The following is a 13,456-nucleotide window of genomic DNA, read 5'->3' on the forward strand; positions in this document are numbered from 1 at the left end:
TTTTTTTCCCCATTAACTCCTTAAATGACCTCTCAATTTCAACTCTGGGCTAAAGGTTTTCTGTACTTGTGTCAATGTTAGGGTTTTATTTCGTCCTTTCCTTGCTTATAACAGTAGCAAACGGCAGCAGCTATTAATACTTTAGTTTTGACAGTAAGGCAGCCAACACAGCGGTGTTCTCAGCTCAGTGTTAAAGTCAGCCATGCTGTTAATAGTCTCTTGTTGTAAACATCAAGCTGCTAAATAAATAGATGCAAGTGATTAGCATGGGAAAACAAAGGCAGCACACTGACTGCTTCCCACCAATGGAAGCATATTTGGCTTTCATCCTTGATTCTCCAAAACCAAACGAATATCTCTGGGTAACTAGGCTAATTCTGATTCTTTTGTGTTGTCTGTAAAATCACAGCATTCAGAGTTCAGGACCAAATCCCGTGCTGCCAATGGATTTGTTAACAGGATACGGAAGAGAATGTAAACAGTTATTCTGCAGGAGAAAAGAGAGGATGTAGTCACTGCAGGAGGAATTGCCCTTAAAACACTGATTTATAACGTAGCTGACACAAACGACCTTCTCCCCAGCATCATCTTAGATTTCTGCTCCCTGGGTGTACCGTATGGTTCATGAATGGAAGGACAGATCCTTCTCAGGGCGCTACAAAGTCCCAAGGAGGAAGGAGCGGTCCTGGACAGGGTCCATGGCCACACAGTCCTTTTCTCCGTTATTTAATGGAGCCTTCAAAGGATATAACAATGCCTACTATGGCGTTTTCTTTTTTAGGACTTTGGTTTTGTCACCAAGAGGCTGGATCTCTTGTTGAAAAACAGCAATCATGGTATTGTCTCTTTGGAGCTGTTTGCTGTTCTCAAGGGCTGTAAATACACATCACAAAACCCTCCAATACAATTAAGTCCATTGGTTGGTATCAGCAGAGCAGTTGTCTGCACTGAGCCACAGTCTCCAATAGTCCCATCACCAAGTCACTTGCAATCATGGACATTTTAGGTAAAAATAGGCCCGTTAGCTCATCCGGTCTTTGGTGGTAGTACATGATTTTTCCTTCAGGTCACTCTGGGGACATCAGCCAGGAAATTTTTATTCTAGTGCTGCTTGTTCTGTGTGTTGGGTAGGTAAGTGAACGGTCTTACTCTGTTTGGGTGTCAGCTGGCAGCCTTCAGAAGTATTAAATTCGGTGTATTAAGTATTAGATTCAGTGCAGACACCGAAGCAATGTGTCACTTGTCAAAGGCTTCTGATGAGCGTAAACACCTCGGGCTTTGAGCATTTACTGGTGCACACACGTGAATGATAAAGTATCGAGGTGCCTTACAAAGTTAGGATCTGATAGCTGGTGTTAGGTTTCAAAGGCAGCCGGTGTCAGAGGCCACGTGAAATGGGGCGGCATCTCTGCAGCATCTCCAGACACACGGGCATTGAGCTGCTGGTTGTAAAGGCCTGCCCGGGAGAGCCCAGGGCTGGGAGTTACAGCATCTGTGTTCCCCTGAGAGCTCTAAGGTTTCCTTTCAAAGCCACCCACGGGTCCCACAGAACCAAAGGGAAACGCTAAGAATCAGTGTAAGTACACATTCAAGATGCCCTTTGAATAATAAGACATTTCAAGCTTTAATTCCTCAGAATTGTGGTTCATTGCTATAGCACAGGCTGGAAGATGGTATGTGTTAACTGTCACTTCTCATTTAGACACACAAACGTGTGTGACAAAGTATTGCATAAACGTAGATGGCTGCTAGGAACGCATATATGTTGAGCATTATTCATTCAAGCTTTTTTCCAGAAAATACAGGTTCAATTCTCTTTGCATGTCTTATTATTACGCTGTAGTTGTATGTTTCATAAAACCTGTCTGTTACTGTTTTGTATTCCCTTTTAAACATTCGTTGTATCCTTAGCAGTGCTGTATGATTGTGCTTTTTTGCACTAAAACACAAAGACCAGCTGAGATCATTGGCCATGTCTCTATTATGTGGTCAATGTCAATGATTTGAGCTTCTGAAATTAATGAAATATGCATTGCTGGCATATGCCAGTTGGTTTTTGACTTTGCTGTTGAAATGTTTTCTATTTCAGTAGGGTGTAAAAGGAATAATTTTTGGCTACAAAGCTGTTGCTCAAATGTTGTGGTTTGAGTTTCAGGCAAATACTTGTTTGATCACATCTTCAAAAAAAAAAAAAGATTTTTAAATGTCAGCGAAATTTTCTGCCTCATACCTATTTTTTTTTTTCCTATTTTAATGGTCAAAGTGTTTAAATGGAAACTTGTGAGATCTCTTGATTACTTGGTGAAAAAGCAGAGGTAATTGCTGTTGGCTAAAAAGAACCCAGACAAACAGTGGGGCTGGATGAGTGTAATCGTGGTTCTGAATGTGCCAGGAATTTTGCCACTGGCTTCAGTGGTGCTAAACAGTCTCCCTGAACATTAAAATGTTTTGTGTTTAAATACCAATGCCAGACTAATCTTACTGGCTTCTCCCCCCCACAATAGGCAGAGGAGAATGAAAACCAAGCATTAAAAATACAGACGCAACACAGTTCATACCTAAAATCACAGTAAAAGAGGTTAATATCGGATTGAAGTGCTTTGTGGTAAATGCCCACGACTGCAAATTTGAATTCTTTCTGCCGTAGTGTGTGGGTAGGTTACCAAGGGTTTTGAGTTACTGTAAATTAATGAATTGTCTCTTGTCTTTAAAACTACAATAAGTGACATATCTTTACAACCCTGGCTGTGACTGGGGTTAGGTGTTGATTGTTGTGGCTGTTTTTTTGATGTTTTCTCTATCTTTGCTGCCATGCTGATTGTGGCTATACCACTTTTTATGGGACTGCAGTGAGTCAAGTTAAAAACAAACCAGGAAGAAGAGGGCTGTGAGGGCTATGATTGTCTTTACAGTCCACCTCAGTCCCCCAGCTGGTTTGCTGCACTATTCCCACCAGTTGTAGAAACAACTGGAAGCAAGGTTTGCATGGGAACACAGGACTCGAAGCCATTGTTTTTGCCCAGAGACATAAGTGCAGCAGTATGGCCTTAGCCCATTGTAATAGTGTAAGAAAAAATGCATTGGCATAAACTGTGTGGGTTACAGACAGTACAAATGACTCCGTGGTTTCGAGCTAATTTTTTTTTAACCTTGCAATTCTTGTGTGCTAAGAGAACAAATAAATTATTGCCATTTGACGGATGGATTGTAACTTTTTAGGTATGATAATTGTTCTTGTGGTCATTTGTTCATAGTAAAAGATTCTGTGATCTTTGGCAAGTTGTTTCGCATTTCTGTGCAGCAATTAACAAAGTAACAGTGCATATTTGTTAATGCTTGTACTGTAATGATCTAAGGGCCTTTGCCCTGCCACCTTAGACTATAGGTGGCAACAGCAATATGTTTAAACACGCAAGGAATTGCTCTTTTTAAAATATGCAAATTAAAGTAGGAAACCACACTGCAGACCCTGTCAGAATTCTCCTTGGCAGTGGCTTTTCATCCCTAAATTACGAGGAATGTATTTGCATCATAACAGTCGTTTGGGGGGATCCTCAAATTATGTAGTAATGCAGATTGTTTTACTCTTTGTTTCTAAACAGAGCAGAAAAGCTGCAGTTGCTTAACCACAGGCCTGTGACAGCAGTTGAAATACAGCTGGTAAGTAACAATGCTCCTAACTGCTCAAAGCTTAAACGAAAGCAGCTTTAACTGTGAGGATCAGTTGAATAATTATTTTCTCATGGTCAGTGATTGAACGTATCCCTTTATACACATCTTTGCATTCATGGTTTGTAGTCCCAACTGCTTCCTCTCTGAGACCTCCCTTAGAGCCTTGCCCATCTTTCTCTTGGACAGATTCTCCACCACGTATGTTCGCTTCAGTGTCACATATTGAAGATGCTGAACAGAATCATTAAAGGTTAGTTACAGTGTTGTGAGTAAGAATATATTTACCTAAGACTTTTTGCTGCTGCTCTGTAATCAAGCACTTCCCTTCTTAATGACTGTCATGCCATAGTTGTTTTTATGGCAGGGTTTTATGTTATAGTAAAATCAAACATTCTGAAAAGGAAGGGGTAATGACAGATACAGTGTTTTGAGCAGTTGTACAGAACGAGAAATAGATACAAGCAGGCTTCCTGATGGAAAGTGGCCATCATTGATCTGTTAAGCATAATTCTGATGTAAAGAGAGATGGTTGCAAAGCAGCAATAAATAGGCTATATTCTCTGAAGTATCTCTTTTAGGATAAAAAAGAAAGTCTCGTAATAAAGGATTATTATATTAAGGATATTTTAATAAAGATCTCTTACATTCAGAACCTCTGTTTATAATCGTACCCTGAAACCAATTATGTAGTAACAGGATCATATTTTGCTGAAAAAAAGGAAGGATTAAAGAGATACCAGTAGGACTGTTTTTCTTTCGTAGCCAAGGAGTAGACATTGTAATGCTGAAGGCATCTCGTACAACAATGCTTCTAGTCAAGGAATTAGTTCTGTGTTCTGTGGTTGAAGAGATCAGTGTCAGTCTTGTCAGCAACCCGACCAAGAGCATTAAGGCTTCATGAGTTTTGCTTAGGAAGTTATTCATAAGCGATGATGTAGAGCCTCAGTGCAGAGCCTCTCTCACACCTTGGTTAGCTTTGTGTGCCGCAGACATAGATGCATTATGTGCCTGCGTAGGCAGTGTTTTGTCTCTTTTTGCCTTCCTGAAATGCAGTAATCTTTTTGTGGCTTTCAGGTAACGAGATTTTTGTCTCTCTTTTCCATCCTCCCCTCAATTCATCATTGTCTTAACCTAACAATGAAATATTGAAAAAAGTTTGGTTGCTGTGTCATGTTTGAAGCCCAGGAGGCAGTATGAGAAAATTGGGCCTTTCTATTAAAAGTCAGATTTCTGGGGGGGAAAAAAAGTCGTACTTCAGATCTTCAGATCTTTTCAGGTTTGTAATGTCGAAATTAGGCAGAGCTCATTGCTAAAACCTACAGACCTCTATTTTTGTATCTGTATTCGGTATCAGCCCATTACTGATAGGTAACCTTTCTCAAAAGCAACTTGTATAAATTGTAATTTTTATACATTTGGGGACTAGTCTGAATTTGTATAGCCATAAAATATTGGGGATACAGTTACTTCTGTTACATTCTAATACCCCTCTAATTTCCAGTGCAAGTTTCTCCAAAACTAGTATTACAGTAGACTAGGCTGACTGGATTGTTAACACTGTGTTAAATTAAGCAGCCCCAAAATTGCGGTACCTAAGTCTTTCATCAAAGCACATCAAAGTGTTTTGAGCACAAAATAACTACTAGGAAACTGCAGGCCATTCTTGTTGGTGAAATACTGAGACTAGCAGCCATAGGAAGGAAATGATTTCGCTTTGGGATTGCTGCGATCAATCATTTTTGTTTTCTGGTGAGCACAGGGGAAAGAGATTGTAGCAATGCAGCATCTTTGAAAACCCCTGTCTTCCCAGAGTGTCTTTGAGTGTAAAATAATACAGAGCTGTGGAGGCTTAACAGCATTCTTTTCTTTGATGTCAGTAGGGAGAAGATTACCCATACGCAGATTTCATGCAGGCAAGTCTATTCACTGCAGGATGAGAGACAACCTACGGAGAAGTGAATGCTAGATGTAAAATTGCCTTGATTCACTTTTCATTGTACTTGTCCCTGTCACTCAGAAGGTTTGAGTCCATCCTGAAGTTGAAATTAGAATAAATGATGTCGAGAATTTCTGACAGTTTCATACAACATAGCTAAATTGATTTTATTTTATTTTTTAAAAAAGTTTTAAGCAAAACACCACACCAGCCATATGTCTCTCTCTCCCTTGCTCAAATAGTTTTGATGCCTCAAACTTCTAGTCAGTGCTGCCTATACATGGGATGGAGTCAAATTTACCTGATATGCTTTTACTAGCTGATGGGAGAGGATAGTTATATTTACTACTGATTGTTAATTTTTGGCTTTCTGGCTTTTTGCTTGTTCGGTTTTTGCTGTCCCTCTATAAAATTCCATGTCTTTAGTAACATGCAAAGAGTAAATCAATTTTGAAAAAAATAATTAGAGAGAACATTTATGATCTTTTGATCTCAAGTTCTTCCACTTTTTTTTTTTTTTTGCATAAATTGCTGTATTGTTCATATTTGTCTTTTCCGGACTGTGTGCCAGGATTTATTTTCAAACAACAATAGCAACAAAAAGAGCATGAAATTCTAATTCATATCCCACTGGGTAAAACACTGTACACATTACAGCTATCTTGACCTCCTGTTTTAATCTCTAACATATGTTGTTCTTGGCTCAGTGATTCACAAAGGAGGAAGAAAGACAGTGATGTTGACCTAACCGTGATACTGGTCCAGATTTACTTAATGCTGAACCGTGATGGGTTTGAAGATTAAGCATCTTCTAATGAACAAATTGCTCCACATTCTTCTCTCTCAGCGGAAAAGTGGATTTTAATTCTGTGCTTTTTAAAACCAGATCTCCATCTTGGAGAGCTTCATACCTTGTGATGTGTGCTCTGCGTAACCAGCCTAACAGATTGTCTTTTATTATAGAATAGGAAATAATGTAGTATACTCTTCTGGAAAATTGAAGGTGTTAGAGGAACTAAACATTTTATTTTCTCAACAATGTATTTTGCTTCCCACTTTGCATAGTTGGTTAATTATCTCTGAGGTACATTAATCCAGTCGTTCTTTTGCTTTCCAATCAGTCTTTCACTTTACTTCTTTATGTTCTTTTTTTTTTATATTAGCATTTTGGTGCTGAACTATTTTGAATTACTGCTAAAGGAGGAATTAGCAGTCATTTTCTCATAAAATAAGTACTCCTACACTGGAGTTAAATTATGGGCTTGATAGCTTTGGAAGTGATAGGAACCCTATTTCGTTTTTTATTATGGTTTACTGTTTTTTTTTTTAATAGAATCCTTAGCTTATTATTCAAATAAACAATAGCTTTTTACCCACAGACGATTCTGTTTGGTGATGCTGAGGTTTGTTAGCAATCAAATATTACTGATTCTTGAGAGTTTCTCAGTTCTTCCAGAACTCTTTTTTTAGAGTTCTTCCATGCAGCTTTATTTATTCTTCAACATTTGCAGTATGTTGTCTTGTCTTAGGAGGCTAAATGAAATAAATGTTAGTCTGAAAGCTCAAAAGAAAGCACAGTAAGGATGATGAAGTCTCTTACGCTTTGCTTTTACTTTGGTAATCAGAAAATATAAGGTATGATTATAGTTAGGGACAGCATATTCCTAAAATGTTTGCCCTTGTTTCACAGTTTTAAAAAAAAATCTAGACAAGTATGCACACGTGTATGTCAATGTACTTACAATGTGCCAGCATGTGTACGTCACCATGAATATAAATTTTCATCTTTTGTTTTATGAATAGCAAAACCACTGTTGATCTTTGAAATTATCTTGATAGGCTAGTGGCTATTTTCTGACATACCTACTTGATAAATAAAACCTTTAAAACCTTCTGCAAATAACTTCCTGCCATGAGAATTTATTAGCAGGTTTTAATGGGACTTAGTCCTTAATATAATTCTGTTAGCGTTCTGATTTGGAAATTATGGTTGTTTTGTTCCTCTGAGAAATTCATACATAGTATTCAATTAAAAAAGGCTACTATTAAAATGTGCAGCTGGGAAAGGCTGCGTGGTAGTAAAATATTCCACATACACATTTGTTTAATGAATACAGCTCTAGTTCCCAGTAGCGGTTACATTACTGAGCAAGGCATCTGCCAGAGTTTAATTCAGCAGTTGGTGAGTGATTTGTCTTTTCATTCTGTTGCAGCAGGAGCCTAGTGATGGATGATTGTGTGTTTTGGTTTGCTGCGTTAGAAATCTGTGCACAGATATAGCTGGAGAGGAAGAATGAAAGGTGCTTAAGCAAGTGAAGTATTGGCTATTAGACTTCTACATAAAGATAGGACCGCTCTCAAAGCTGAGCAGTAGAGCAGATTTTGCTGACTTCTGAATAATTTGCATATATTCCACAGTTCTGAAAATCTGGCCAGTTAATTTTATTGATACTTTTTTTTATCAATAAAGAAACTTAATTCTAGGTACTCAGGGTTTAAAGGTATTTACTAACTGCAAGGTGAATGTGCCTCCATTTATTTCATCTGTAGGAACACCAGTTAGGCTACCAGATAAAATTTTGTTGTGTCCTTGCTCGATTCCTTCTTTGATCTTACAGATTTCATTGTTTGGAGCATTAGCTGGGGGAAAAATAAAAATTTCTTACAGCATGAACAGAGTGTAGTGAGAGTTAAATAACTAACTGTTACCGGTTTGGGTGAAATAGAACTTATCATTGAGGCCTGAACTGCTGTTAGCCACATAGTTGCATTTCATAAATAGTTCATATTGTATATATGTATCAAAGACTTTGATATGCTATAATATTTACTAAATACGACTGTAGTTATTTTGGGGTAATGTAGACTTGAATACTGAAAAAGTAATGATTTGGGATTTATTTATGTAAGAAGACACACAGATGAGGTGGCCTGCTGTGTTTGTTGTGTTCGAGAAAATCCTTGGGCTCAGCCCTGTGAAAGAGACACGCTTGTCTTGCTGCGCATTAGGGTGCTTTTTATCTATAAACTGTGTTACTGTAACATTGCCCAGTTGTACAACCCCCGAATATTGAACATAGCAGTTCAGCTGGAGCTTTGGTTGATGATACCCTACAGTTTGCACGTGGCATCATCTGTGAGAATAATCAATTTCCATTTGGCTTGTGTGGCACTGCCAACATAAATATCTTATGTCATACACTTACTCAAACATTTGCATTTTTGTTTGCGCTAGTATAAGCTGTGCATTCCTGACTGCTTACAGTTTGAATCCGTTGCTTGAGCAGTTTCAGCCAATTGCAAGTTAGAGGTTAGCAGAGGGTTTTGGTATAGATTTTTTCCTGTATTGGTAAATTCTTGCTGGAAAAGTCAGCACTTGAATACAGTTTTCTTTTTTCCCCTCTTTTGTTTTCTCTTATACATTTTTTCTCTTCTGAGCATCATAACCTCATTTCCTTGTACTATCTGTAGCAAAGGTATTATAGTTGCAAATCAGAAGGCTGTGCAAACATCTGTTGAATCTACAATAAACTTCTGAGTCACCTTCTGTTTCCCTTGAAACTGTTCTAAAGGGAAACAGATACCATTTGTCTCTTTGTCTGCGTGTTCTCTGTGCTTTGTTTTTTTAGCTTTTCCTTTCAGCATGCTGCTTTTCTGCTTCCTAATTGCTTGTGTTTTCATAAATTACTGCTCACGCTGTTTCTCTGTGAGGGAAAAAAAAGAAAAGAAAGATTATCACTTACGCTCTTGATCCTTTGAACTTCTAAAATGTATCACAGCCATGTAGTGCTGAAATATCAGCTTGAATAATAAGCTGTCCGCCCTGCTGAAATACAGATTTTTGTTTATCAGTAACTCCCAGTGTAAGAGCTGGCAGCGAGGATGCACTGAGAGGTGAGCCCTTAATGAATTTGCTGCAGCAGCTTAAGAAATTACCACTTCTCTCTGGCTGAGACTACAAATCTGTCAACGGAAGGGAATGTGGAGGCGCATTACCCGCTCTTCAGAACAGTGTCCAGCATCTTTCTTTAAAGGTGCTTTTCTCAACACTTTAACCTTAGACATCAGTTTCAGCACCAGTGCTTCTGACTACTTTTTTCATCAACTTTCTGCTCAACTGTGATTTCTTAAACTGCCAGAGCAGTCACCAGAGCTCATCAGTCAATGTCCTGAGGCGTATCTGCCATTTGTGAGTCCAGCAGGCTCTCGCGTTCCACCAGTACAAATGACATAAATATGATTGTTCATATTAGAAATTACTCGTTCAGTGCTCAAGAGCATGTAAGAAGCAGAAATTAGGCACCTAAATATATTCTGTCTTAAATGCAGAAGTTGAGAAGAGTCGGTGCTAATCTAAAAACCACTATATTATCTAAGTTCTGTTAAGTCCTTGTGTTTGACTTGGGTCACCTGAAGCAAGTATCTAAAGTAACAAGCGTGTGGCAAGGAAAGGGAATGGAGGTATCTAGGGAGAGATAAAATTTAAATGGGGAAGAGGGGCAGACTTCAGGTGATCTAATAAATCAAATCTGAGTCAGGCAAGGTGCCAGTTTTCTGACGATCTGAAAGCAGTAACAAATGCAGGAGACACTGGCCGCTGAGACATAAATCATTCAGCCTTAAGTAATTTTGCCTGTCCAAAGGATGTGGGCTTTTTCTTTATGTCTGTACAGATCCTGCTGCTGTGGGGCTGTCACCTTTAAAGTTGAATGTAACAGTCGTTAATAACGCTATAATCCAGTCCAAAAAACAGGCTCACGGTCCTCTACAAAACTTAGCAGCATAGGTCATCTCTGGAGTAATGCCTTTGTCTGCGGTATTGGCAACAAAGAGTGTATTTTTGCACTGTAGCAGACCTCGTTGTATAGCGTTGCTGCTCCAAGGTAAGCTGGTTAACCTGCTGAGATGATCACCACTCAACTGTAGCCTAAAAGGCAATTATCTGACACCACTTCAATAGCTGCAGCGGTTGCTTACGCAGAAAGGTAATGTTAGGAGTGGTTTTAATATATTTTAACTCGTTTTATGTACTCTAACAGCTGATAGTAACGGGAGCCCAGGCTGTTTTTCAGGCCAGGGTCCCACAGTAATTCCTGAAATGACCATACTTTGAAAGGCACTCTACACAGAATTTCATCCTTTGAGGATGAGTCCCCAGAAACAGTCATTGGCAAACGGATGTTCATCTGCCTTTTGCTGCGTGAGTGGATTCTAGCGTGCTTGCTTTCCTCTCATCAAGGACCTGTGAATAATGACTGCTGAAAGATGACCCGATTGTGCAAAGAGGACTCATAGGACATCGGGGGGAGGAGGTGGGGAGTAGTTAATTGAATATACCGCTCTGGTTTTTAGAAGGCACGATGTGTCTGAATAGCTGGCAATTTACAGCTAGAAATGATTAAACCTGCAGTGACTTGGAACTGTAATTAATATAAATCACCGCTCTTCAAAGGACATGTTAAAGGACTTTGCATAAAAAAGAAAATCGCAAACTCCACAATCCTAATTGGTTTCATTTGCGTTTGAAGAGTTCATTTGGCTTGCGTTTCCAGTCCTCTGACAAGCTTTTCCTTTTAACAGCTGCCTATAAATTAGGGCAGTTGTTTTTCCTGGTAGCAGTGATACGAGAGTTCCCACAGCTCCACAGTGAGAGTAGGTCCCTAATTAATCTTACAGAATTTTATTGTTGGTGCGTGACAGCGTGTTTTGTGTTTCTCGGAGCTTTTATATGCTTTTATACTCGGGGATCTCGCAATTTAAATAAATTCCAATAAGTATGGCTGCTCCAGAATTAGGTGGCTTCTTTTCTGCCCTAATTACTTACCTTCTAGGTGCTGGATGAGATACCAAGCTTCAGGTAACCCATCTCGGGTTATCTCATTTCAGTTCTTTTGAGAAGGCACAGGAATTTAGGAAGATAGGTCTGGAAGTGAGCTCTGCACATGAGCCACATGAAAGGCCTGGCTCAAAATATTGATGTCTGCAGTGGGAAAGGTTTTAGGAGAAACCAGGAAGGAAAGACTGGGTCGAGTGTGTTGTTTGCCTTGTTTTAAAGCAAGCAGGGTCTCATTATGGAGTGCCATTTGTCGTGGTTAACAATGGAGCTCTTCATTCTTTCTTTTACATATTGAAAGACTTCCACTTTGACTGAGCTCATTACAGAAACATTTTACAATGTCTTCAATCCCTTGAAAACAAGATTTCCTGCTTAGTTTAGTCCTTCTTTTTGGAGGTGAGGGCAGAAGCGTGGATTTAATGATCACAATAGATTGTTTTTTTTTTTTTACCTGCAGATGGTAGAAGAAAGTGAGGAAAGACTAACAGAAGAGCAGATCGAGTCACTTCTCCAGACAGTCACCAGTATCCTTCCAGGGGATCCGGACGAACAACAGAGAGACTCAGCAATGGCTACTGAAGACAAAGGTGACCAAAAGTAGGAGGTGTCTAGACCAAAGCTGGCAATAATTTCAGCAAAAGAGAATTGGTCAATGTTTTTGTTTTTCACTTGATACCGGTTTAATCTTGTATTGGACATCACTGTAAAATATATTACAATTCTTATTATTCAGAGGTGATGAGGGAACCGATTGTTTACAAGAAAGCCTGGAAAAGGACACTATTGTTTCGGCATTTTGTCATATACAGGGGTGATAGTAACTGGATTTGTTGTGTAGCTGTCAGAAATGATGGGACAGTCTGAAGCTTTTGTATTTTTTCCATTACCCATGTAACAGCTGTACATCTGAGCAGGCTAATATACAGCTGGCAATGTTTTAATTATCACAGCAGTACTATAATTATAATTGCTTTCATATGATTTTGAATTGCCCAACTGTTTTTCAGAATGGATTACAATACAAAGCCGACTTTTGGAGCTGTTTGTGAAAAGGGCTATTTTGAGGGATCGATACGTGGAGTAATAACTGCTTGATACTTGTTCAGTCAAGTTCGAGTAGGCTAATATGTCATGGAAGTGAGAGGATCTGTTGATAGGGTAACTGTTCTCAAGGATGTCTGACAGTCTATACTTGATAAAAGGTAGATCCAGATCATCAGCTAAATATTTATTGCCACTGAACACAGCTGAGTTGGACCAGCTCACAGCAGCTGAGGCTTTAGACTGTAATGTTAAGGCTCTTAGTAATACAAACAGAAGAACATTAAGAGTGAGGTGTATATTTTCCCTTTGAACATTTGTTCCAGTATTTATATATAGACAAGTTACAGTCTTGTGAATATGCTGTTGACCATGGAATAAATGAATGAGTCAACACTTCAGTCCTAATCTGGTGCAGAAGAATGAAAATCAGTCATGGCCGAAGGAGAATTTTCTGTGTACTGAGCCTTGTCTGATTAAAGATTTCAGGTTTAAGTATTTAGTGCTGAAAGCATTGATGATTATAATAAATCTTTTGTATATATACACAATGTCATGAGTTACACATGGCACTGGTTTTATACTGTAACTGCAGACCATTCTTCTATAATTGTTATAATGTACTGGAAATAGAAATAAAGTTTGAAGTATGTCCTGGGATTTTTTTTGGCTTAAAGACGAGTTACAAGAGCTTGAATTGAAATATCTGACTTTTTTCCCCAGTTGTGTCACGGTTTTTCTTTTGTGATCCTAAACAAGGAATTTACCCTTTTTGAGCCTTAGTTGTGCCATATATGAAAGGGAATGATAATTTCTGGTTTGGGGGGGGTTATGATATGCATTTCCATGGTATTTTAAGCTGCTTTGATCTTTGGAGAGGAAAGGAAGGTATTGGAAAATATATTTGTTACTTCCTAAACATAATTTATCTCACATTAAACGCTTTCCAAGGTTGAAGGCTAATGGTATGT

At 38.7% G+C, this 13,456-nt stretch overlaps 1 protein-coding gene across 3 annotated transcripts in view; it reads left to right on the top strand.

Moving 5' to 3' along the window:
* The window catches only part of CRCP (CGRP receptor component), a 30,864-nt gene extending 17,727 nt beyond the window's left edge, over positions 1-13,137 (top strand). For all 3 annotated transcript variants that reach the window (XM_048067974.2, XM_048067975.2, XM_048067972.2), the window contains 2 exons: positions 3,603-3,660; positions 11,902-13,137. In XM_048067974.2, the coding sequence (XP_047923931.1) occupies positions 3,603-3,660; positions 11,902-12,045 (202 nt within the window). In that variant the 3' untranslated portion in view covers positions 12,046-13,137. The remainder of the gene's footprint in view (positions 1-3,602; positions 3,661-11,901) is intronic.
* Positions 13,138-13,456: the final 319 nt, after the last annotated feature.

The sequence above is a fragment of the Anser cygnoides genome, chromosome 18 (assembly GCF_040182565.1).
Source record: "Anser cygnoides isolate HZ-2024a breed goose chromosome 18, Taihu_goose_T2T_genome, whole genome shotgun sequence".
NCBI lineage: Eukaryota > Metazoa > Chordata > Aves > Anseriformes > Anatidae > Anser > Anser cygnoides.